The sequence below is a fragment of the Microtus oregoni genome, unplaced genomic scaffold (assembly GCF_018167655.1).
Source record: "Microtus oregoni isolate MIOR12 unplaced genomic scaffold, Mior012 000049F_ref0000343, whole genome shotgun sequence".
Lineage (NCBI taxonomy): Eukaryota > Metazoa > Chordata > Mammalia > Rodentia > Cricetidae > Microtus > Microtus oregoni.
This window is the reverse complement of record NW_024543223.1, coordinates 1,187,732-1,212,783: the sequence shown is the minus strand read 5'-3', so window position 1 is coordinate 1,212,783 and position 25,052 is coordinate 1,187,732. Positions and strand designations below refer to the sequence as shown.

General features: G+C 40.1%; 2 protein-coding genes across 2 annotated transcripts in view; both read right to left on the bottom strand.

Moving 5' to 3' along the window:
- The window catches only part of LOC121436415 (HORMA domain-containing protein 2-like), an 82,570-nt gene that overhangs the window by 33,054 nt on the left and 24,464 nt on the right, over positions 1–25,052 (bottom strand). The window lies entirely within an intron of this gene.
- On the bottom strand, positions 19,934–20,980 carry LOC121436499 (high mobility group protein B1-like). The gene has a single exon (XM_041636462.1). It carries the CDS (start codon positions 20,975–20,977, stop codon positions 20,333–20,335), a length of 645 nt encoding a protein of 214 aa, XP_041492396.1. The 5' UTR covers positions 20,978–20,980; the 3' UTR covers positions 19,934–20,332.

The following is a 25,052-nucleotide window of genomic DNA, read 5'->3' as shown; positions in this document are numbered from 1 at the left end:
TCATCATACCCAAGAAACATCAACATTTACTTTATTCTCAGATACGTACTGCTGGCCATAAGAGCCAAGACAGTACAGTCATATGGAGGCATCCTTCTTTCACCCAACCCACATGGATGAGTTCTGTGTACAGCATCACTGAAATTCTGCAGCCCCTCTTTTGCCTTGGCAGTGAGTGCCTCCATGATATGATATGCAAGTAAGGAAGATCTGGGTCTACTGCCCCCACTCCACCTAGCACTGTTTTGGTATAAATGTGAAATGCCCACACAGGTTCATATGTTTAGACAGCTGGTCCCTAGATGGTCTTGTTTTAGGAGGTTCTGGGCTCTGGCTGGCACTAGAAGGCTAGTCTCAGGAATGGGCTGCTGAGAGTTACAGCCTGGCCCTCCTTCCAAGTCTTCCTGCTTCTTGATCTACCAAGATGTGAGGAGCTGCAGAGCATCCTGCACCATCACAGACTAAATCCATGGACACTCCAAGCCAAAATAAACCTTACCTCCCTTAAGTTGTCTCCATTTGAAACATTGCCACAGTGATAAGAAATACTAACCCAATACAGCTTCTGAAGCATCACTGTTACTCAGAGAAACATGGTATTGTCCTCACCACTAGCCCCAAGGCTGTGAATCAAAGACCGTTTTAAGGAAGTTAAGTAAAAGCTGAAGAGAGATTGGCTGGTTTACTGTTGATAAAGGTAGAAGACACTGTAAGATGATTCTTTCTTGGGGAAGACTCAGAAAATGGGTCATTTTTTTTTTCTGGAGTCAGAAACAATTTTCAAACACAAAACCCCAGACACATCTCTTCAAATGAGTTCAACCATGACTGAATTAGGCTAACAACTGTGACTGGGGTAGGGAATAGGGCACTGTGGAAAACAGTATTATCAGTCTCTAGCAATTTTAAATCCTGAGTGTGGTCTTGTAAAGAGACAGTGGAAAGTCATATTAAATTATTCTTATCCCAGTACACCTTTAAATCCCAGTGCTGAGGGGCAAAAATTGGTGGATTTCTGAATTTGAGACCAGCTTGGTTTTCACAGGAAGTTCCGGCCAGTCAATGATAAGCCACCCCCACCCCGCCACCACAACAGAACAGCCTACTATCACCAGTGTGACTATGGACAAACCCATAGCAGAATCCCTGAAGGGCAAAATCAGAGATAGTACTGCAGATGAAAAGTCAATTAACTGTAATAATCTAGCCAGTCATTAAATAAATAAACAGCAATAATCAGCCTTAAGGAGTAGGGAAAAAACCAGAACTTGAGTTGTTACTTTATCTAAAAGGTCAAATTTCAAACAGAAAGCTGTGGAACATAAAAAAAAAACAAAAAACAAAAAAAAAAAAAAACCATGACCTGAACTGGCAAGGTGTCCAAGTGACCAGATGTCAAATAAAATGCAGACTTCAAGATGCCCATTATAAATATGTTCAAGGGGGCTGGAAATATGGCTCAGTGGTTAAGAGCACTGACTGCTCTTTTAGAGGTCGATTCGCAGCACCCACATGGCAACTCACAATTGTCTGTAACAACAGTTCTAGGAGACCCAACATCCATGGCAAAACACCAAAGCACATAAAATAAAAGAATACGTTCAAAGAACTAAAGGAAACTATGATTATAAAAGTAAGTGAAATACAAAAGCATAAATTAAATAGACAATATCAATAAAATGATAGAAATTACTAACCAAATGGTAATTCTGGAGATAAAGAAAATTAAAAAAAAAAAATCACTAGAGAGATTCAGTAGCAGTCTGAACTAGTGAAGAAAACAATTAGCAAACTTGTAGATACAGTAAAATAAATTATAAAATTAAGAAAAATGTTTGGAAAATGAATGACAAACTATATCTATTTTGGTGCTCCATCAGATTATAATAGAGTTGTAACATGCCTAGTGAAGGCATGGACGAAGAAGAGAGAAAATTGCAGATGAAAAAGAGCCACCAGACAATGAATAATGATCAGTTTAGCAGAAGCGTTTGCAGGCCTTAACAAGTTCTTAAAAAGCTTAAGAGCCAAACAAAACAAAACAAAATAAGAACTTAAAAACCTAGATAACAAAACTGAAAGGTTTTCATCCATAATGACGAATATTTGTGTGCATATAAGCAAATCTATAGGGAAATAAATAAATAAGAAAATCGGTCATAGTTTTTAAAATGGTACATTCTCAGCTGAGCAGTGGTGGCCCACACCTTAATCCAGGACTCAGAAGACAGAGGCAGCAGGATCTCTGAGTTTGAGGCCAGCCTAGTCTACAGAGTGAGATCCAGGACAGCCAGGGCTACACACAGCCCTGTCATGAAAAAAAAAAAAGCAAAGAAAGATACATCCTCAAGAAAACCCTCAGAAGGTCTTTTAGGAAGGATCCTGGAAAAAGGCAAGTCACAGGAGTGGACAGCTCCCAGAGAACTGCTGACTCTGAAGCCCCAGTAGAGCGATATGGAGTAAGATGATGGACAAGATGTGGAGTGGGAAAATAATGATACCAATTATTCTGATCTGGTATAGTCCCTAGGCTCATGTATAAGTTTGTGTTTTTGTTTTCATAAACAAATTTCCAAAATAAAATAATAAAAACAAATTTTAATAGAAAAGTTTCTGAAATATATAGAAAGAAACACTATTATGGCTATATAAATGAGTATAGTAAACTGAGCGTTATTGTAAATAAGTCAAAATGTTTTTTAAAGTTTATAAAGCTAAAATGTTAAAGCAAACTAATTGACCATCAAAAGAAGAAAAAATTAGTGTAGTCTAAGTGTAGAATGGCTATCAATAGTTTGCAGTAGGGTGAAGTAATGGGGGCTGTTAGTCACTTACCACTCAGGTCTGACTCACTGAGAGCAACTTGCAGCCTGGCAAGCTTCTTTGTGGTAAGTGCCCTACGGAAGCACGCCATTCTCAAGTCTGCCATACCATATTTTTACTGTAACTTTTCTATGTTGAGATACGTAAATACTCACTACTGTGCTGTCACTGCCTACACCAATTAGTAGAGTAACATCCTTTCCAGGTTTGCATTCTGTGATAATAGGCTACACCACATTGTTAAACTATGTTGTAGGCTATCTCATCTAGGTTTGCTGAAGTACGTTCTGATATTCATACAACAGTGAAATCACCTAACAAGAGTTTCCAGCAATGTGTATGACTGTACTATAAAAAGTTCTTAAACTGAAAATAAAAGTCCCAGTTATTTAAATAATCTAAAGAAAACAGTACTGCTAAAACTGCCCTTAAATCCAATTTTCAAAAGCAGTATAAATGTATAATTTTCTTTCACCTATTAAAAGAAATTATATAAAAAAATGTGCATATGATATAAAGTTTCATCTATAACACAAATAAATATATTTTTTTGCCTGTACGACACAAAGGAGTCAAGTGTCAATAAGAAAGGAGATCATCAGCACGCTTTAACCCCAGTACTGGGGAGGCAGAGGCAGGCCGATCTCCGTGAGTTTGATCTACAGAGCAAGTTCCATGAAAGCCAGGGCTACACAGAGAAATCCTATCTTGAAAAAAAGGAAGGAAGGAAGGAAGGAGGGAAGGAAGGAAGGAAGGGAAATCATCGTGTTAAATAAGTTGGTCTCAGAAAGGGTAAATATCATTTGTTTTTATTTTTTTCTCAAATGCAGAGCAGTCGTGACAGAAAAGCAGAAAGTGACTATTTTGGAGGAGAAAGCCTAGCAAAAAGACTAAGGGGAGGCAAGGAGGGCAAGAGGGGGAATATGAGCAAAGCACAATGATAGACATTTATAAAAATGTCACAGCAAAACTGGGCGGTGGTGGCACACGCCTTTAATCCCAGCAATCGGGAGGCAGAGGCAGGCGGATCTCTGGGAGTTCGAGGCCAGCCTGGTCTACAAGAGCTAGTTCCGGGACAGGCACCAAGGCTACAGAGAAACCCTGTCTCGAAAAACCAAAAAAAAAAAAAAAAAAAGTCACAGCAAAACCTGTTATTTTGTATGCTAATTAAAATTAACTAATGAGAAAAAGAGATACTGGGGGATAGGAAGATGGCCCAGAAGGCAAAATGTCTATTGTGTAAGCATGAGGGCTTGTGTTCTAATCCCCAGAACCCATATAAAGCTGGATATGGCAGCCTCAAACCTGCTATCCCAGAGCTCCTACAGTGCCCGGGAGGAGATAGAATTCCCAGAAGATTGTAAACCACTGGCCTGGTGTACACAGCATCAAATGACAAGAGACCTCACCTTAAATCAAGTAAAAGAAGGGACTGACATCCAATACCATCCTTGACCTCCACACAAGTGCCATGGCACACATGAATCTGCACACACACACACACACACACACACACACCGTACATATACATACACACAGACACAGACATTAAAGAAAAAAGAGGCACTGGGGAAAAGTTGCACTTAGCCAGGAAAATGGCTATGGCTACAGGTAGAAAAGTAATAATTATAACAATGGTTGTACTTTTAACTTTAAGCAGTCTAAAGTATATAAAGCAATAATACCACAAAAGAAGAAGAGTACTGGGTCTATGTAAGGGTAACACTGAAATATCTCACTGGAATTAAACTAGTATGTAGTTGAAGCTGACAATGATAAATTGGTGTATGTATATATATATGTGTGTGTGTGTGTGTGTGTGTCTACTCCAGTTTCAGTAATGAGTAGGATGACTAAGTAACTGAAGAGAAAACCCTCAATATCATAATGTAAGACATCTTCCAGCATCAACTGTAAGCTTGGTATTTTTTAAAACAAATAGAAATAAAGCAGTTCTCTAACTACAACTGAATGAAATTAGAAACCAATAAAGAATAAAATTTGGGACATTAAAAAATATGTGGTGATTAACTCCAATGAGGAAATGGCCCCATGTATCTGTAATCCTAGCATGAGAGGCTGAAGAAAAAAGGATTATGAGTTTGAAGGCATCTTAAGCTACACCATAAGTTTTAGGCCAGCTTGGCCTAAATACAGAGTGTCATCTAGTTTATATAAAAATTAAATTGGGTTGGAGAGATGGCTCAACAGGTAAAGGTGCTTGCCTTCAATCTTGATGACCTAAATTTGATCCCTGAAACACACATGGTAGAAGAAAAGAACAGACTCCTGTAAGTTGTTCTCTGACCTTTAAACACACACACACACACTAAATAAATATAAAAAATTAAAATACAGACAATCAAGGCTGGAGATATTGTTCAATAGTAGATATAATACTTGCCAAGCACACAGAAGTCCCTGGGTTCAATTCCCAGTTCTGCAAAACAAACAAATAAATAAACAAAAGCAAGTAATCAACATACTCCTTTTTAAAAATTAGTTCATTGAGAATTTCATACAAAGAGTTTTGACTATACTCCCCTTTCCGAAAATCTTCCCAGATCTATTCACCCTCTGCTTCCCTTCCCACCCAATTCTCTTTTTGTCTCCCCATCAAAGACAGTTTGTGTTGTCCAAATCTGCAACCAACATACTCTGAAATATTCAAATATATCAGAAAGAAAGCAGAAAACACTGAGGCAAAGTAAATTGAAAACAACAAAACACATGCAGCTACCACTCTGCTCACAGGAATTTACTACTGCACATGTAGCAGAAATCTCATGCCTTTAGTGTATACATGTGTGACCCACCAAGAGGTGCCTGTCATTTTCTCTTTTATCACAAGAGACACAACTAACAAAAAAGAAAACCAGGCACAGGATAAGAATATCTACGACGACATTGCCACAGAACTGTCTCTTATATGAAAATCTCTTTAAAGCAAGAAGTTGAGATTCTTTAAAAATACCACCCTCTAGCTGGGCACTGCTGGTGCACAACTTTAATCCCAGCACTCAGGAGGCAGAGGCAGGTGGATCTCTGTGAGTTCGAGATCAGCCTGGTCTACAAAGCTAGTTCCAGGACAGCTAGGGCGTTACACAGAGAAACCCTGTCTCAAGAAAGAAAAAAGAAAAAGAAAAAAATTAAATTTAAAAACCCACCTTCTTCATGATCTACCTAACAAAGTAGACTACCTTACCACCTAACAAAATCCATTTTTTTTCTTTGTTAGCAGACAGCTTGAATCTCAGACAAACAAAGCTATTTCTTACTCCCTCACCCACTTTGCTTTCAATTAAACTTTTCCATGACAGTGTACTGTCGCCACCACAGTCATTTCTGTAATTCCTGGGTCAAAGTTCTCTTTTGTCCAATATGATCCTATGAGCCCTGCAGAGAAGTATGAGGGTATGCAAGAGTTGTTCAACTTGGAGCCCCCAAACATGATTTCCACCAACAACTGAACAGCTGCCTGAAGTTCCCTTCTCCAGAGTGACCATAACCAGTATGCTGTCTCTGGGAGTCACCGACTCTGTCAGTTCTTTCATCCCTGCAGGCAGAAATTCCCTCTTCTTTACTCTTCCCTGTACTTGTAAGTGGCAGTTGGGCAGTGGAATATGCCATTACTGGGACCTGGTGAAGTTTCTAGAGTCCAACTGTATCAGGGTTTAAGTTTCTTTTATCTTTTCCTCTTAGCCCTCATTTAAGATGCTGGTCCCATAAGAAGACCTCCACAGGGTCAGTCCTCCTAGCTGAAAAATCAACAAGTGGTTAGTATGTCATCTGACAGGTTCAAATCTTCTGTCATGTTTTGTTGTTATTTATTTAGTGTGGTTATTTTTCCTTTTCTCTTCTTCTCCTTTCCTTCTTTCCACACTGCTCCATCTGTCTTGGAGCCCTTTAGACAAACCTGTCTGTGCCCCTACCCTCTGTACTTTGTTTTTTGGGGAAATTCTCTTGTTCTACTCTGATGGCCCAAGTGAGTCCTTTCAGAGCTAGGCCAATCTTATTGAACATGGTACTACTATCTCAGCTACACTTGCAACATCTCTCTAGAAAGCCACCTACCACCTCAAACACATCATTTGCTGTTTTAACCTTGTATCTAAATTGGACTGTGATTTAGGTTTTGATGAGAACTGGCACAAAAATCAACATCTTTTGGGTCAGAGAGCTGGCTCTGCCTATAAGGCAGGCTCACATTTAAGACTCCTCATCTGTGGACTGGAGAGAAGACTCAGGGAATAAACTGTTTTCTGCACAAGCATGAGGACCGAAGTGTGGACCCGAAACACATGTAAAAGCTAGGAATGTGGTCCATATGTAATCCCAGTTTCCAGAAGGCAGACCGTGAATCTCCTGAGGCACCTAGCTAAACTAGTTGGCTGGCAATCTTTGAGTGTAACTGAGAAATCCTGCTCAGTCAATAAAATGGAGAGCAGCCAAGGAAGACACACACCAGTTCTGGGCACACGCATCAACACATACAAATACTCACTCTGCTGGCTAGGTTTTAGGTCAACTTGATACAGGCTAGAGTCATTTGAGGGGATAGAGCCTCACTGCCTTCATAAGATCTGCTGTGGGGGGGGGGAGGCTGGAGAGATGGCTCAACGGTTAAGAGCATTGCCTGCTCTTCCAAAGGTCCTGAGTTCAATTCCCAGCAACCACATGGTGGCTCACAACCATCTATAGTGAGATCTGGTGCCCTCTTCTGGCGTGTACATGTTAATAAATAAATAAGTCTTTAAAATATTAAAAAAAAAAAAGATCTGCTGTAGGCAAGCCTGTAGGGAATTTTCTTAATTAGTGATTTATGGGCTGGTGGCCCACAGTTCTATAAGAAAGCAGGCTAAGCAAGCCAGGAGGAGCAAGCCAGTAAAACAGCGATGAAAGGAGACAGAGACAGAGACCCACATTGGAGCACCGGACAGAAATCTCAAGGTCCAAATCAGGAGCAGATGGAGAGAGAGCACGAGCAAGGAACTCAGGACCGTGAAGGGTGCACCCACACACTGAGACAATGGGGATGTTCTATCGGGAACTCACCAAGGCCAGCTGGCCTGGGTCTGAAAAAGCATGGGATAAAACCGGACTCGCTGAACATAGCGGACAATGAGGACTACTGAGAACTCAAGAACAATGGCAATGGGTTTTTGATCCTACTGCACGAACTAACTTTGTGGGAGCCTAGGCAGTTTGGATGCTCACCATACTAGACCTGGATGGAGGTGGGTGGTCCTTGGACTTTCCACAGGGCAGGGAACCCTGATTGCTCTTTGGGCTGACGAGGGAGGGGGACTTGATTGAGGGAGGGAAATGGGAGGGGGTGGCGGGGAGGAGGCAGAAATCTTTAATAAATAAATAAATATATATATATATATATATATATATATATATATATATATATATATATATATATAAACAGCATTCCTCCAGGGCCTCTGCACCAGCTGCAGCCTCCAGGTTTCTGTTCTGTTTCAAGTTCCTGTCCTGACTTTCTTTGATAATGAACAGCAATGTGGAAGTGAAAAGCAAATAAACCCTTTCCTCCCCAAGCTGCTTTTAGTCATGGTGTTTCATAACAGTTGTAGCCCTAAGATATCCACGCACATATGGATACACATAACATATATGGACTGAATACCTATTAGATTTCCTTAAAACTAAATGGAGAATCAGAATAGATTCTTTAGAGATCCAGCCTGTACCGTCTCAGGCTACCGTTGTCCAATTGGGACAGATCTATAAACATAGCTCGTAAGTATGTGGGAGGAGTATCATTCCTGGGTTTTATACCATTATATTTATAGGAGTCCTAGGTATAGAGGCTCTGAAATTATTCCAAAAGATAAAGAAAAAGAAGAAGATAACTGTCTTTTGCAATACTGCTTGGCCTCAATATGTGTTTTTTGTTTGTTTTTTATAGATAGAGTTTCACTATATAACCCTAGCTGATCTGGAATTCAATATGCAAACCAGGCTGGCCTCAAGTTCACAGAGATCCTTCTGTTCCTGTCTCCCAAATGTTGAGATTAAAGGATTATGTCACCACACGTGGCTCAATATGGTCTTAATGACAAGAAAAGATGGCCTCTTAATATCTCTCTATATTCTAATGACATTTTACCATGAACTGCTGCTGTAAGAGACAAGAAAATGGGAAATCTGTACATACAGACTTTTATGTTCAGTCATCCAAGATCCAAAAATTAAAAAAAAACATAGCATCTACATAGCTCACAATTGCCATTTTAAAAACTTCTTTCAGAAGAGACAGATATTATATTCTATATGACACACTCTATACCCTGTGCCCATGGCTGGATTTAGGGCCTCCTGACATCTTGCCCCCCACAGTGTTTTCTCTATTACCACTACTTCCATGTGGAACTGGTCCACTTCTGCATTGCTAGACTCCTCAAGAAGCTAGCCCTTACTTTTCCTATGGGACTCGTGGACAAAGCTGGAATCAACTATTAGAATTTTCTCATTAAGGGATATATCTACTTGGAAAGGTGGGGTAGCTTTTATTAGAGTATATGTCTTCTTCTCTATTTCATATTTAGGACATGAAAAGAAAACTTTGCCAAGCTTTCACAATTACAGTAAGTTCCAGGATGAATTAATAAAATTCACAGCTTCTCCTATTTCTTCCCCTAGCATGTGTAATGACAGTTTTGGTTCATTACTGCATAACTGCTATAAAGACTAAATTAATTGTGATGTTGTAGGATATTCAGATCACACTTTCACACTCCCAAGGCTGCCAATAAAGTTTACCTTGAATCATAGACAACAACATCCACATAAAACCCGAGAGAAGCACAGCTTCTTGGTAGCAGCACTTTCTTGGGTGGGCTCTGTTTGCTAAGGCAAGTGTGCCTCATTTAAGAGAGGCTTCCTGACTCAGCTTTAGCTGCAAAAACCTTGCAGCCCTTTTAAGAGGCTCGACCACAAAGCACTTAAATGGTGTTTATGAATAGCTGATAGCATGCTTCTTGGTGGTGGCAGGGACCTTGAAACTCCACAGAGTTGTGGCAAAAAACACGGCTCCCACCAGTACCTCTGCCATGAAGCTGTACGCTCAGAAAGCTAAGGAATGGGGTAAATCCAGCCGTCAAAGCCATGGCTTTAATCTTAGCCATATCACTTAGCAAATTAAAGACTCATAGTCAGAAAAAGATACATACAGTAAAGGCAGATTCAGACCAAAAAAAAAACTCTCTAAACGGTGTACAGTGTGTTTAAAAATATATGTAGTTCTGGGAGAGAAAAGGAAAAGGATAAAGTCCTTAGAAAAAAAGAAAAGAGAGAAATTGGGTGTGGTGGCACACAATTTTAATCCCAGCACTTGGGAGGAAGAGTCAGGCAGATCTCTGTGAGTTCAAGGACAGCCTGGTCTACAGAGTGATTTCCAAGACATCCAAAGATACACAGAGAAACTCTGTCTCAAAAAATCAAAATTAAAGAAATAGAGTAAAAAAATTAAAGCCACATTAAGATGGAAAATACACAGAGAATCTGGATTCTGTATGTGTTTGTGTTGTCTTTGAACTGTATGACTGCTGAGGAAGGAGCAACAGCTGCTAGAAGACATTTGATTATAAATGCTGCTAGATTAATCCAACATATATTTTTAAAATGCCCTGACTTCAAATTTTAAGCCAAAAGATATGTTACTTTGAAGAAGAGGTTTTGCTTTTGTTTCCACAGAAAATTCATTCTGAGTTAAGAAAAATCAGGTTTGATCAATGAAGATCTCCCCCCCCCGAGAAATCTCTGATAGAAGCAGATGGTCCAGGTGTCTGAGTTCTACATCCACAATAGCCTCAAAACTGCTAGCTGAGATGAAAATGCTAAAGAAAAAAGAGAAAAGGTACCAAGCCACGTGGATAAACATAGATAAGAATTATGGGTTAATTTAAGTTGTAAGAGCTAGTTAATAATAAGCCTGAGCTAATAGACCAAACAGCTTTTAATTAATATAAGTCTCTGTGTGTTTCTTTGTGGCTGAAAGGCTGCAGGACCAGGAGGGACAGCAACTTCTAACTACAAATGGCACGCAATGTGGGGCAACTACATCCACATAAAACCTGAGAGATCTTGGGAAGGAATTCTAGACACAAAAGAATAGAGTTAAGTACGGCTTCTTGGTAGCAGCATTTTCTATGTGGGATGTTTGCTAGAGGCAAGTGTGTAGTCTTTATGAGAGGCTTCTTGACTCAGTGTTAGCAGCAAACACCTTGCAGCTCTTTTAAGAGGCTCTGCCACCAAACACTTAAATGGTGTTTATGAGCAGACACCAGCATTCTTCTTGGTGGGGGCATGGACCTAAAAACTTCACTGAGTTGTGATAAAAAAATATGGCTCCTTCCAGTATCTTTGCCATGAAGCTAGACCCTCAGAAAGCCAAGGAATGGGGTGGATCCAGGTCCCAAAGCCTTGATGTTAATCCTAGCTATATTGCTTAGCAAATTAAAGACTCACATGGTCAGAAAAAGAGAGATATACAGTAAAGACAGATTCAGATGAAAAAAACTCTAAACAGTTTACAGTGTGTTTAAAAATATATGTAGGCTTAGGAGAGAAAAGATAAAGAATAAAGAAAGTCTAAAGACAGACAGAAAAAAGAAAAAAAGAGAGCAGTTGGGTTTGGTAGCATATGCCTTTAATCACAGCACTTGGGAGATAAAGGCAGGTGGATCTCTGTGAGTTCAAGAGCAGCCTGATCTACAGAGTAAGTTACAGGGCAGCCAAAGATACACAGAAAAGGCAAAAATTAAAAATAAAAATAAAAGAAATAGAGTAAAAAAACTGAAGCCACATAAAGATGGAAAATACACAGAGAATCTGGATACTGTAAGTGTTTGTGTTGTCTTTGAATTGTTTGACTGCTGAGGAATGCCACTGGATTAATCCAACATATATATTTTAAAAGTGCCTTGACTTCAAATTTTAAGTAAAGATATGTTACTTTGGAGAACAGGTTTTGCTTTTGTTTCCATGGAAATGAGAGGCTGTGGATTCACTCTTGGTTAAGAAAAATCAGGTTTGATCAAGGAAGACCCACTGGAAAATCTCCAGCAGGAACAGATGACACATTATCCAACATTTCAGAGCAGCTCTGCTGCAGTTTTCTCTGAGTTCCACATCCAGAACAGCCCCAAGACTGCTATCCAAGATGATCCAGGCTCACAGAATACTCCAGTCAGGACTTGATCATAATCTTAAACTTTCTTTAGTCCCCATAAGATTATCAGCGCCCCCAATCATCAGCAAGTAGCCTAGAAAACTATACCCACAATCCTAAAAAAAATGAATTATGGACGTTTGTCTTTGTTTAGAATGTTGGTTACAAGTTGTTATTGATAATGGTCAGGAAAAAAGCTCAAGAAAGGAAAACAGATTCAGAGTCCTTGTTTTGAAAAGAAAACAAGAGGAAGTGCTATGGGATAATGCTCTTGTACCCTGTAAAGATTTGTCAGTTGTATTAGTTTATAAAACACTGATGGGCCAGTAGCCAGGCAGGAAGTATAGGCATGGTGACCAGACTAGGAGAATTCTGGGAAGAGGAAACACTCAACCTATAGTTGCCACCCAGATGCAGAGGAAGCAAGATGAAAATGATGCACTGAGAAAGAGTACCAAGCCACATAGCTAAACATCGATAAGAATTATGGGTTAATTTAAGTTGTAAGATCTAGTTAATAATAAGCCTGAGCTAATAGGCCAGACAGTTTATAATTAATATAAGCTTCTGTGTGTTTCATAAGCCTGAACTAATAGCCCAGACAGTTTATAATTAATATAAGCTTCTGTGTGTTTCATAAGCCTGAACTAATAGCCCAGACAGTTTATAATTAATATAAGCTTCTGTGTGTTTCATAAGCCTGAGCTAATAGGCCAAACAGTTTATAATTAATATAAGCTTCTGTGTGTTTCATAAGCCTGAGCTAATAGGCCAAACAGTTTATAATTAATGTAAGCTTCTGTGTGTTTCATAAGCCTGAGCTAATAGGCCAAACAGTTTATAATTAATACAAGCTTCTGTTGTTTCTTTGGGACTGAATGGCTGCGGGACCAAGCAGGGCAGAAACTTCCATCTACAATTAGCTCTTTGCTACAGCACCATGCCTGCTTGCCTGCCTGATGCTTCCCAACATAATGGAAATAGACTAACCCTATGAAACTGTAAGCAAGACCACAGTTAAATGCTTTCTTTTATAAGCTGCCTTGATCATGGTGTCTCTTCACAGCAACAGAACAGTAACTAAGACACAGACAAAAACCCTAAATGGGATCACAGTTGTGATGCCCACAGGGAACAAACAGAACATTTTTTTTACCTGTATTTTGCCAAGGGTATAAAGAAGTGCATAATGAAACCAACTTATTACAAGGCTTAGGAGATCATATAGAAAAGGGATGAAAATCCAGTTCTATTTTTTTCTGGCTTTTCTTGACAGGATTTCTCTGTGTAATCCTGACTGTCCTGGAACTCATTCTATAGACCAGGCTAGCCTTGACCTCAGAGATTTGCCTACCTCTGCCTCCGAAGAGCTGAAATTAAAGGCATGTGTCAATATGTCTGGCTATTTTTTCTTTTTAAAAAACATTTATTTCTTTGTTTGTTTATTTATGGAGGTTTTTCCATGTGATAGGTAAAAGGACCTGACTCTTTGTTGATACCGAATCTGTTCATTTTGCTCACTGGCCTTTTTGAAATTGATATTCAGAACTGCCACTGCCGCCACATTATATATCAGAGACTAGCCTTGAACTCTTGATCCTCCTGATTAAGCCTCACAGCTGGGATTACAGGTATGTGCCACCATGCCTAGATTCCAAGTCAATATCTTTATGTATTTTGAGTCCTGGGAAACACCACCCCTCTGTTAGGAAGGGATCTACTGACTAAATGAGGAAGAAGCAGTTCATTAACTGGAAGCCACAGTTGAAGGTGCCCCTAAAACAGGGTGTTCATTGGCTAGTCCTTTTTAAAGAGAAAAAGTTCTCCTCTTAGTATCTTTCAAGGAATACTTGATTTAGCATAATTCATACTCTGGGATACCACAACCCGAGGGCATGATTTTAACTTTCCCCCGGTCGTATCTAATTAAAACTTTGGGTCCAATACTCTTAGAAAAGATAGTGCCCCTTAAGTTCAAAGTCCTTCATGGAATACAGACCCTACTACAAAAATTCTTGGCCACCAGTTTATTTAAGCCATGCCAATTTCCATTAAGTTCTCTAGAAAACGTCACTATGACAGGATCTTAGAGATATAAGTGAAGTTGTTGTTCCCCATCTATCTTATAGTCCGAGAATTCTAGACTTTATTCAAATAAAAGCTAAATATTTTACTATTTTAATATTAAACCACTTATTACTTTACACACTATTTTACTCAGATACATGGTTTATCTTTATTTTTAAATGGAGGAACTCCAAAATTCAAGAAACTATCCAGTATACCTGGATTTGTAGCCTTAGGAATTTAGGGACAGTCTACCTGTTTGGTAATGCTATACCCAAGACCTAATGACATTATAACTTTAAAATGAATCCTATTATAATATAGTGATAATGACTTATTGATACTACCACTAAGATAGATTCAGACTACTGTACCATAGTTACTTTTTATTTTTCTTCTCCTTTGTGTGTGTGTGTGTGTGTGTGTGTGTGTGTGTGTGTGTGTGAAAGAGAGAGAGAGAAAGAGAGAGACAGATAGACAGACAGATAGACAGACAAAGACAGGCAGAGTCACTCTAGCAATGGCTGGCCTGAACTTGCTGTGTAGATCAGGCTGGCCTCAAACCTGCTCCTTTCTCAACCTGCTAAGTGCTAGTGTTACAGGTATAAGCGCCTATATCAGGGCACCATAATGACTTTTAATTTCCTTGCTGATTACCTTTTAGAATCCAACATGTAGGATTCTTACCCTAGAAGTCTGCACACTAGGCCCCAATGGAAAGCAGGCTAATATTTTGTAGTCTAAATCCAAATCTAAAAGACATGTTTGAGGGTTTCTAGGCTTGAAAGATTTCTGCTAAATATGGGCCCTAAATTATATCCTCTTGTAAGAAACTCTAAAGGAAGAGTAAGGAAGACCTCTTTGCTAGGCTAAAGAGTGTCAGAGGGCATTTGACCAACTGAAGACCAGACTAAGTCATACACCTCCATGTTAGGTCTCCAAATAACTAAACCTTTCATGTTTTCTATGTATGAAATGCTAGGTTATTTAAAAGCAGTAGCTACAACTACTTCAGTTTAAAAGGTTTACAAATTAACTTTGAGATATGATACGAAGTTCAGAAACTGCCCAGTTTAGAGTTTCAGAAATCAAGGGGCACCATTAACTTGCCAGAAGACTGACAAAATATCAAGCCCTGCATGTGTGTTAAAACTTGAAATTCAAGTCAGGCAGTGGTAGCACACACCTTTAATCCCAGCACTTGGGAGGCAGAGTAAGGCAGATCTCTGTGAGTTTGAGGCCAGCCTGGTCTACAGGAGTTAGTTCCAGGACAGGCTCCAAAGCTACAGAGAAACCCTGTTTTGGAAATAAATAAATAATAAATAAATACCTTAAAATTCAACTACCCTGCTCCCAATTTTGATTTCTCTAGATTATAAATATATAGAGATCATTAGACAAATCTTTCCCAGCCAGTCCTACTTGAAAGGTATGCTTCTGATTAGAGTTAAGGCTGACTGTTGACTGAAGGCAGCAGTTTTGTAGAAGTTGGTTAAGCAATGGTGCAGTTGTTGACTGCCATGATACCATAGAAGCAAGTGCCCTTCCTCCTTATGCCCTGGCCCCCAAAGCAGAGCTCCCTTGCCCTTCTCAGGTCCTACAACTAGGCCAATAAAGGATCTTAAGTAGCTACACAGACTTGATGTAAGCATTTCTAGTACTGCAAGTCCACGGGCTTCTGGAAGAGAATATTAATGGTTCTTCAACAGTTCAACTCTCTAAACAAATTAAATAACTTATTACAAGGAACATGAACAGGATGCATTTTTAGCAAGCCAAAATAATAGCATATTACAGATAAGATTGCAAAGAATGTAACAAAACCCAAGCTCACAACATAGGATCTCACAAAACAATATAAACTAATAGTCTTAGTGCTAGATTTTCCTGACCTAATCAAAATGCTGAATGCTTCTTGATCAAGTATATAAAAATGGAATAAGTGGGGATTATCTATCAATGACGCAAGCTATTTCACAGATGAACAAAAGGCTGATTGTAGAGGCATATTATTAAATACTGGGATAAAGCCACTCACCAGAGAAGGCATGCCCCCAGGGACCTAATAAAAGGCTACCTCTATAGAAAAAGCACTTCTAAAATTACTTTAAAAAAGTGTTTATTGCTATCAAATTTGCATATAAAATAAGGCTCAAACCCACTCAGCACCTCTACAACTTGGAACACCTGTCCAATACCTAGGTACCTAATAAGGGGAAACTGGCAATTACATTTTACTCAAATGCCTCCTAAAGCTGGACACTTATTAGTGTCTACAGATATTTTTACAGCATGGATATAAACTTTCCCTACTAGAGTAGAAAAGACTATAGCAATATCAAATGCCTCTTAAATTATTCTTCTACTTAGGCTATCAATATCCCTCCTAAGTGATGATGGGCCTACTTTTATTGTCAATGTAACTTTCTACAACTTTTGGGATTAATTATAAGATGCATTCTGCCTGTCATTCCCAGTGCTTGGGAAAAGTGAAAAGTGTCAATTCTAACTTAAAACAGTCTTTCGAAACTGGACGGTGGTGGCTCAGTCCTTTAATCCTAGCACCTGGGAGGCAGAGGCAGGTGGATCTCTATGAGTTCGAGGCCAGCCTAGTCTACAGAGTGAGTTCCAGGTCAGCCAGGATTGCTTCACGGAGAAAGTCTATCTCGAAAAACAAACAAACAAAAAAGTGTATGTATAAGTTTATAAGTCTATGTATCTATGTATGCATTAATGGAGGTAAGCAGAATCACAAGGCAGTCAGATTTATCAAACAGTTGTAATCAAAAAGCCATCCTCAGAATGCAGAAAAACTAGAAGCTTCTGAAAAGTGATTTGATAATATTCATTCAAGAGCTATAAAAATTTTAACTGTAAATTTCATTCCTGCCACTGTGTATCCAATAGAAAATAAGGAAAGGAGCTTTCACACCTGTAAAGGCATTTATTACAATGCTATTATAATACCATTATCAGGAATTAACCTATCTCTCTGTCACTAAGAAATGGTTGATTCTGATTTACAGCTTTGGAGGGTCTAGTACCTGACTGATTAGTCCCACTTTGAGTCTATGACAAGGAGTACATCATAGTGGGAGCATGTGGCAGGACAGATTGTTCACTTCATTACCAGGAAGCAAAAAAGAGGATAATTTTCAAAGGATGCCTCAGTGACCCACGGACCTCTTACTAGGTTCCACCTCTTAAAAGGTTTCATCAGTTCTCAATAATGCCTGCCTGCAAACCAAGCCCGTAAAATACACAGTACTGGAGAACATTTAACAGTCAAGTATGCCAGCCTAAATATTTTAAAATGAGAAATAGCAGAAAATTCAAATGAACCAACAAATTCAGTGAACTTCACATATAAAGACTAGGGTAGGACACGTAACATAAGTGCTAAATAAAACTATATATGCATGATTGAAATAATATACAAATAAGTCTATCCATTGGAAAATATTGGAAAGGATGGGGCAAACAAAAGTAAAATTTGTTTTGATAGGACAGTAGAACAAGTAAAAGATTTGAATTTTTAAAATACTTTAATGTTGTTAACTGCATTGTTTAAAAAGTTCTTTCAGCCAGGTTGTGATGCCGCACGCCTTTCATCCCAGCATTCGGGAGGCAGAGGCAGGTGGATCTCTGTGAGTTCAAGATCAGCCTGGTTTACAGAGTGAGTTCCAGGACAGTCAGAACTGTTACACAGAGAAACCCTGTCTCAACAAACAAACAAACAAACAAAAAGTTTTTTTCAGACTATGGATAAAGTTCAGTAGTAGAACATAAACCTAGCATGTACAAGGCCTGGATTCCGTTCTCAACAGCAAAACTAACCAAAGAGTTCTATTGAGCCAAAATCAACCTCTTCCCCACCTATCTGCTCTGCTCACAACTGCTATTTTCATCCACTGTATCCTTATGCCACAGAAACTACATAAAAAATACACTTGAAGTATGTGAAAATGATAATTACCATTTAATTATTTTAATTAATTTCGTTTTCTGGCCCTCCTAAACACAGACTGAATGTTAAGAGACCCAATCAGGATCTGTAGGTATCTAACACTAAGAATGCCTCACACAGTTCAGTCAGCACAGCTGTGGTAGGGCCAGGCTTGAGAAGTATTTCAAAGCATAATCAGACTGAAACATATCCAAAAGGATATGCAGTGCAAGGAGAAAATAAAGATTGAATATGTTCTTGGGAAGGCTGCTCGGAAGAATGATAGTGCCACAGATAAAAAGCATGAGAGGAAAATGATGTTTTGTCAGACACTGAAATTCTATTTGAAGAGGAATACGACAGATCTGTATGTAATACAAGTCTGTATATTGATGGTACTATGGTACTGTGGTGGTTTGAATAAGAATGGCTCCCACTGGCTCATATAACTGGAGTATTTTATGCTAAGCAAATTACAGACTCAGAAAAACAAATGCCATGTATTCACTCATATGGAGACTCTAGATTTGAGTGTGTGTGTGCACGTGCACACACGCGCATGTTTAGTTATCGGGAGTGGCATTATTTGAAAGGATAGAGGTATTAGGCAGTGTGGCCTTGTTGGAGGAAGTGTGTCACTGTGGTCACATGGACTTTGAGGTTTCAAAGAGCCCATGCCAGGTCCAGAGTCCTCTCTGTTTGCAAACCAGGATGTAGCTCTCAGCTACTCCCTGTCAAGATAATAATGGACTAACCCTCTGAAACTGTAAGCCCCAATTAAATGCTTTCTTTTTATAAGAGTTGCCTTGGTCATGGTGTCTCTTCACAGTGACTAAGACGGGTATGCAGGTCTGTACACGGATGGAACTACGAGGAATCTGTACATATGCAGTGCTATATACTAAAATGAATAACCTGTAGTATACAGGTCTGTACATTGATGGAAAGATCAATGTGAAGTCAGAGAAGACAAAGATAAAAGAAACCATGAGCTAAGTAGAAAACAGAAGCAACAGATGTGAACAGCACAATCAAAACATGACTTTTTAGCCAGGTGGGTCATGACACACACCTTTAATCTCAGTACTATGGAAGCAGAGATAGGTCAGTCTTTGAACCTGAGGTCAGCCTGGTCTGCGAGTTCTGGAATTGTCAAGGCTACACAGAGAAAACTGCCTCAAAAACAAAACAAAAGATGACTTTTTGAAAAGATTGATAAAAATACTGGTTTGGGGCATGTATAATAAAAAAAATGGGACTCAAATAAATAGCACTTGATACAAAAAAAAGAAACAACTACAGAAACATAATACATTTCTAAATTGTGAGCATCCATAAATAACTCCACATGGTCAGACACCTATATGTTCATATGTGTTCATATGTATATACATATGTATGTATGTATATATACACACACATAAATATTTATGGTGATTTTATTTCTGTTCCTCTCAACCTCTATTCCAGTACTGGGGCAAACTGAAGCCAGTTCCTCGAGGGTGCTCAACACATACTCTACTATGGAATGACTCTACCCCCGCATAAACAAAGAACAAACTACTTCTTTCCCTGTAGTTACTGTCCCCTCCCTTTTAGTGAAATTCAAAGAGAGTAGATCTCTGTAAACTCTGGAGTAAACAAGTATTTATTTTCTTTAAGTATTTTTTTTCTGTGTATATATGAGTGGGTGGTGCCCACAATGCCCAAAAGAAGGCACTGGATTTCTGTCTAAGTTTCCTAAACAAACATTTCATAAGCAGTATTCTAAGATGCTGACTGTAACTGAAAAGACTAACAAATTGGATTTTTTTTAATAAAAAAATTGTATTTACTTAGAAGCATTCAGAATGTCAACAAAACAGCTGCAATTTTTTTTTGCAATTACAGAGTGGTATTCAGTTAACAGAACAACAATTATCTTCGTATAAGCTGCATCATAGACAACTGAAGATGAAAAAAAAAACAAAAAACAAACAAACAAAAAAAACCTACCGTCCCCATATATAACTAATTTGTGCTGTGCACCAACAAGAACCTGCTTTAAATTTCCATGCCAATTTACAACCCCCAGACTGTACCAGGCAAGGTTAGTGGCTATTGAAAATACCACTAGGACAGGGCTATCTAAAGACACATTCGGTAGTGTGTTAACTATACAAAAAAAGACACTGTACAGTTTAAAAACAAATCTTACACAGCCTTACATTTCAATTTTTTTTCTTTAAAAGGAGTGAGTTGTGTACAGGGGGGTTAAATGCTTTATAGACAAGAAAAAAAACTGCGCTAGAACCAACTTATTCATCATCATCATCTTCTTCCTCATCTTCGTCTTCCTCTTCTTCCTCCTCTTCATCCTCTTCGTCTTCCTCATCTTCTTCCTCTTCCTTCTTTTTCTTGCTCTTTTCTGCCTTGACCACCCCCTTTTTCGCTGCATCGGGTTTTCCTTTAGCTCTGTAAGCAGCAGTATCCTTTTCGTACTTCTCCTTCAGCTTGGCAGCCTTCTTTTCATAGGGCTGCTTGTCATCTGCAGCAGTGTTGTTCCACATCTCTCCCAGTTTCTTTGCAACATCACCAATGGATAAGCCAGGGTGTTCTCCTTTGATTTTGGGGCGATACTCAGAACAGAACAAGAAGAAGGCCGAAGGAGGCCTCTTGGGTGCATTGGGGTCCTTGAACTTCTTTTTGGTCTCCCCTTTGGGGGGGATGTAGGTTTTCATTTCTCTTTCATAACGAGCCTTGTCAGCCTTGGCCATGTCTTCAAATTTCCCCTTTTCTTTAGCAGACATGGTCTTCCACCTTTCTGAGCACTTCTTGGAGAACTCTGAGAAGTTGAGAGAAGCATCCAGGTGCTTCTTCTTGTGTTCCTCCCGGGAGGTTTGCACAAAGAATGCATACGAGGACATTTTGCCTCTCAGCTTCTTAGGATCTCCTTTGCCCATGTTTAGTTGATTTTCGTCCGCGAGGCACAGAGTTGCCCAGTGCCCGTCCGGCTCTCGCTTGCCCCGGTGCTGTCTCTATGGAGCTCAATGTACTGCAATGGCTGTGAGAGCGGGAGCCAGCTGGATTTTTTTAAATTAAAAAATTCTGCTCAAAATTTTGGTAATATAAATTACTGATCCACACATTTTTTTTTTTACCCTGAGTAACTTTCCAGTACTTGGATTACTGGTTTAACAGAAGTCAAGAAAATAATCTTATAGTACCAAATGCCATTCAATTGCGTACAATGTACTTTATTGTAAATAATGGTGAACAGTGGTCAAGAGATAGTTTTATATTTCTTTTAAAAAGAACTGTTCATAAAACATCTCTACAAAACAATTAAAAAGAAATTTATAAAGGTAAATAAGATTTTACTATACGTTTGGCAAATTACATCTATGTACAATGTTTCTGTATAATTCCTACATATCAGTAAGTCAGACAAATGTGCTGATTTTCACTATTCAGTAGTAAAGGAAAATGAACATTAAAGTCACAACAACATACCCTGCACCTCACCATACCCTGCACCTCACCATACACTGCACCTCACCATACCCTGCACCTCACCATACACTGCACCTCACCATACCCTGCACCTCACCATACCCTGCATACTCACCATACCCTACACCTCACCATACACTGCATACTCACCATACCCTGCACCTCACCATACCCTGCATACTCACCATACCCTGCACCTCACCATACCCTGCACTTCACCATACCCTGCATACTCACCATACCCTGCACCTCACCATACCCTGCATACTCACCATACCCTGCACCTCACCATACCCTGCACCTCACCATACCCTGCATACTCACCATACCCTGCACCTCACCATACCCTACATACTCACCATACCCTGCACCTCACCATACCCTGCATACTCACCATACCCTGCACCTCACCCTGCACCTCACCATAGCCTGCATACTCACCATACCCTGCAACTCACCATACCCTGCACCTCACCATACCCTGCACCTCACCATACCCTGCATACTCACCATACCCTGCACCTCAACATACCCTGCACCTCACCATACCACTGCATACTCACCATACCCTGCACCTCACCATACCCTGCACCTCACCATACCCTGCACCTCACCATACCCTGCACCTCACCATACCCTGCATACTCACCATACCCTGCATACTCAACATACCCTGCATACTCAACATACCCTGCACCTCACCATACCGTGCATCTCACCATACCCTGCATACTCACCATACCCTGCACCTCACCATACCACTGCACATCACCATACCCTGCACCTCACCATACCCTGCACCTCACCATGCCCTGCACCTCACCATACCCTGCATACTCACCATACCCTGCATACTCACCATACCCTGCATACTCACCATACCCTGCACCTCACCATACCCTGCACCTCACCGTACCCTGCACCTCACCGTACCCGCACCTCACCGTACCCTGCACCTCACCGTACCCTGCACCTCACCGTACCCTGCACCTCACCGTACCCTGCACCTCACCGTACCCTGCACCTCACCGTACCCTGCACCTCACCGTACCCTGCACCTCACCGTACCCTGCACCTCACCATACCCTGCACCTCACCATACCACTGCATACTCACCATACCCTGCACCTCACCATACCCTGCACCTCACCATACCCTGCATACTCACCATACCCTGCATATTCACCATACCCTGCACCTCACCATACCACTGCATACTCACCATACCCTGCACCTCACCATCCCCTGCATACTCACCATACCCTGCACCTCACCATACCCTGCATACTCACCATACCCTACACCTCACCATACCCTGCACCTCACCATACCCTGCATACTCACCATAACCTGCACCTCACCATACCCTGCACCTCACCATACCCTGCACCTCACCATACACTGCACCTCACCATACCCTGCACCTCACCATACCCTGCATACTCACCATACCCTGCACCTCACCATACCCTGCACCTCACCATACCCTGCATACTCACCATACCCTGCATACTCACCATACCCTGCCCCTCACCATACCACTGCATACTCACCATACCCTGCACCTCACCATACCCTGCACCTCACCATACCCTGCACCTCACCATACCCTGCACCTCACCATACCCTGCACCTCACCATACCCTACACCTCACCATACCCTGCACCTCACCATACCCTGCACCTCACCATACCCTGCACCTCACCATACCCTGCACCTCACCATACCCTGCATACTCACCATACCCTGCATACTCACCAGAATGCTTATCACTAACAAGATAAAACACACTCAGTATACAAAACATACCTGGAAAAAGTGATGGAAATAGCCAAAGGAGATGAAGATGTGACATGGCCGCAGCTACATTAAGGAATGTAACTTGGCAAAAGCGCTTTGGAAGCTGCTTTTTACTACCTATCAAAGCTAACTGCACACATATCCTTTGGCATAGCAGTTCTACTCCTATCAATCTGACTTCCACTAGAAATGTGTGTGTATCTGACTGAAAAACATGGTCCATAAGTCTCAGAAGTACTGGTCCCAATGACCCCAAGTTGAAGCATATTCAAATGTACACCAGCAATAAAATGAAAAAATATCTGCTAGCAGAAGGAAGGGTGGCAATGTTCTTGTTAACTAGCATAGGAACTGTGAGGTTAAAACTCTTTCTAAGCAGGAGGTACCCTACTTTTTGATGTGACTGATGTTATTATCAGATTATTCAGTAGTGCCAAGACATGGTGAGACTAGCAATAATCCATGAAGCACAATTTAAGGAGGCTCTCATTTTTGGCACTTGAGGGCATCCAACTCCCTGGACATGTTTTATGTTGGTGGTATAGTGGTGAGTATAGCTACCTTCCTAGACATCTTGCTTGCCTCACCCATTTCCCAGCACAACTGTTCAGTTTGTGGGTATTTACTGAGATATATATTTTTCTGCATGTATATAATACTTTGACTTAAAACTGTCAAGAGGTCTGATCTATCTCATATCATAAATAAAATAAACTTCAAGAAGCATATATATTAGATTATTATTCATCATCTTAAATAGAGAAGGATTTCTTAAGGGTATCAGAAGAGTCTACATTAAGTAAACAGCTTTTCTTTCCCAAAGGCCTTCTAAAGACAGTGAGAAGACAAGCCACACATGTAGACAAATAATTACAACACTACTAAGTAAAAAAATGGCTATAAGAATTTTTTCTTTTAATTATGTGTATCTGTGTGTGTGCATGTGCACATGCACATGAAGACAGGTACCCTCAAAGGCTAGACAATGCGTCCCTTTGGAGCTAGAGTTCAGGCAGTTGTGAGCCACCTGACGTGGGTGCTGCGAACTGAATTCAGGTACTCTGGAAGAGCAGTATACAGTGTTAGCCACTGAGCTATCACTCTAACCTCCCAAACATTTTTACATCAATGAAGAAAGATAACTCTTATGCGCCAGAAAACTAGGATGACTAATGAAAAGATGCTCAAGTATCAGCAATAAGGAAATATGCTAAAATCATGCAGTGTTAGCATGTCAAGCAGACTACAAAAAACATAAATTCAAGCAATAATAAGTACCTGCAAGAATACAAGATCTCTCTTCCACTGTTGGTACAATAAATACAGGTACAGCACTATTTTGTGCTTTTTATCAAAGTTGAAAATGTGCAAGTCTGTGGTGGTTTGAAAAGAATGATCCCCATAGGCTCATATATTGTATGCTTATACATCAGGGAGTGGCATTATTTGAGAACAATCAGACCAATTAGGAGGTAGGACCTTGTTGGAAGAAGTGTGTCACTAGGGATAGGCTTTGTGTTTTCAAAAGCCCATTCGAGGCTTAGTCTCTTCCTCTTTATGGATCAGGATGTAGCTCTCAGACACTGTTCCAGAGTCTGCCTGAACGCTGCAATGCACCCTGTCATGATGATAATGGATTAACCTTCTGGAACTGCACACAAGCCCCCAATTAAATGCTATCTTGTCACAGAGACACTTCATGTTGCCTCTTTATAGTCAACAGT